At 65.2% G+C, this 675-nt stretch overlaps 1 protein-coding gene across 1 annotated transcript in view; it reads right to left on the bottom strand.

Moving 5' to 3' along the window:
- Positions 1-313, bottom strand: part of LOC101630111 (butyrophilin-like protein 1) — a gene marked incomplete at its 3' end in the record, with an annotated part of 6,199 nt that extends 5,886 nt beyond the window's left edge. Inside the window, exon 1 of the mRNA XM_012734876.1 lies at positions 229-313. Within this exon, the coding sequence (XP_012590330.1) occupies positions 229-313 (85 nt within the window). The remainder of the gene's footprint in view (positions 1-228) is intronic.
- Between the last annotated feature and the right edge of the window lie 362 nt (positions 314-675).

The raw sequence follows: 675 nt of genomic DNA, 5'->3' as shown, positions 1-675 counted from the left end.
GACGTCCTTCGCTCAGACCATCTCTGCTGTCGTGCGGCACTCCCTGGGCCGTGTCCCCCGCCCCCTCCTGCGGTGGTCAGTGGCTGCTCCCAGCTGTGTCAGCACATGAGTGGTCAGGAGCATCTTCTAAGCCAGGGACCCCCACACCCAGCCAACCTAAAAGAGGTGCTCCCAGATACTGGGGCCAACACACCCCAGGTAGACACAAACAGAGAGGGGTACACTCACCTGTAGACCCCCGGGGCGTCTGGAAGAGGAGCAGCAGGCAGGGGAGGAGGCAGAGCACACAGCTGGGGCAGCAGCGGGGCGCCATCTCCTCAGGCTGGGGAGACACAGGGAGGGAGGCAGCCAGGACACACAGAGGAGCGGGCAGCCAGGAGCTCTGGGCTCAGGCAGGCCCCAGGGACCCCCCACCAGCAGGAGCAGGGCCCTTCCTGGGGACCCCTCAGGCCCTGAGACCAAGGAACAGACCTGGCCCCTCCAGGGCTTCCCCGCCTCTGGGGTGCTAGAGACCATGAGGCTTATTGGGGGAAAAACACTGTCTATTCCCCTCCCGCCCCGTGGAACCAACACCCAGACTCTGCTCAGAGCACCAGGCCCCTCCACTCCCAGCACCTGGCCCAAGGTGCAAACTGCCCCCTCCCCTTATCACAGGCAGGGACTCCCACGACAGAG

This window comes from Condylura cristata, unplaced genomic scaffold, assembly GCF_000260355.1.
Source record: "Condylura cristata isolate star-nosed mole 26May11 unplaced genomic scaffold, ConCri1.0 scaffold00085, whole genome shotgun sequence".
Taxonomy (NCBI): Eukaryota; Metazoa; Chordata; class Mammalia; order Eulipotyphla; family Talpidae; genus Condylura; species Condylura cristata.
The sequence above is the reverse complement of the archived record's forward strand: the minus strand, read 5'-3'. Positions and strand labels throughout refer to the sequence as shown.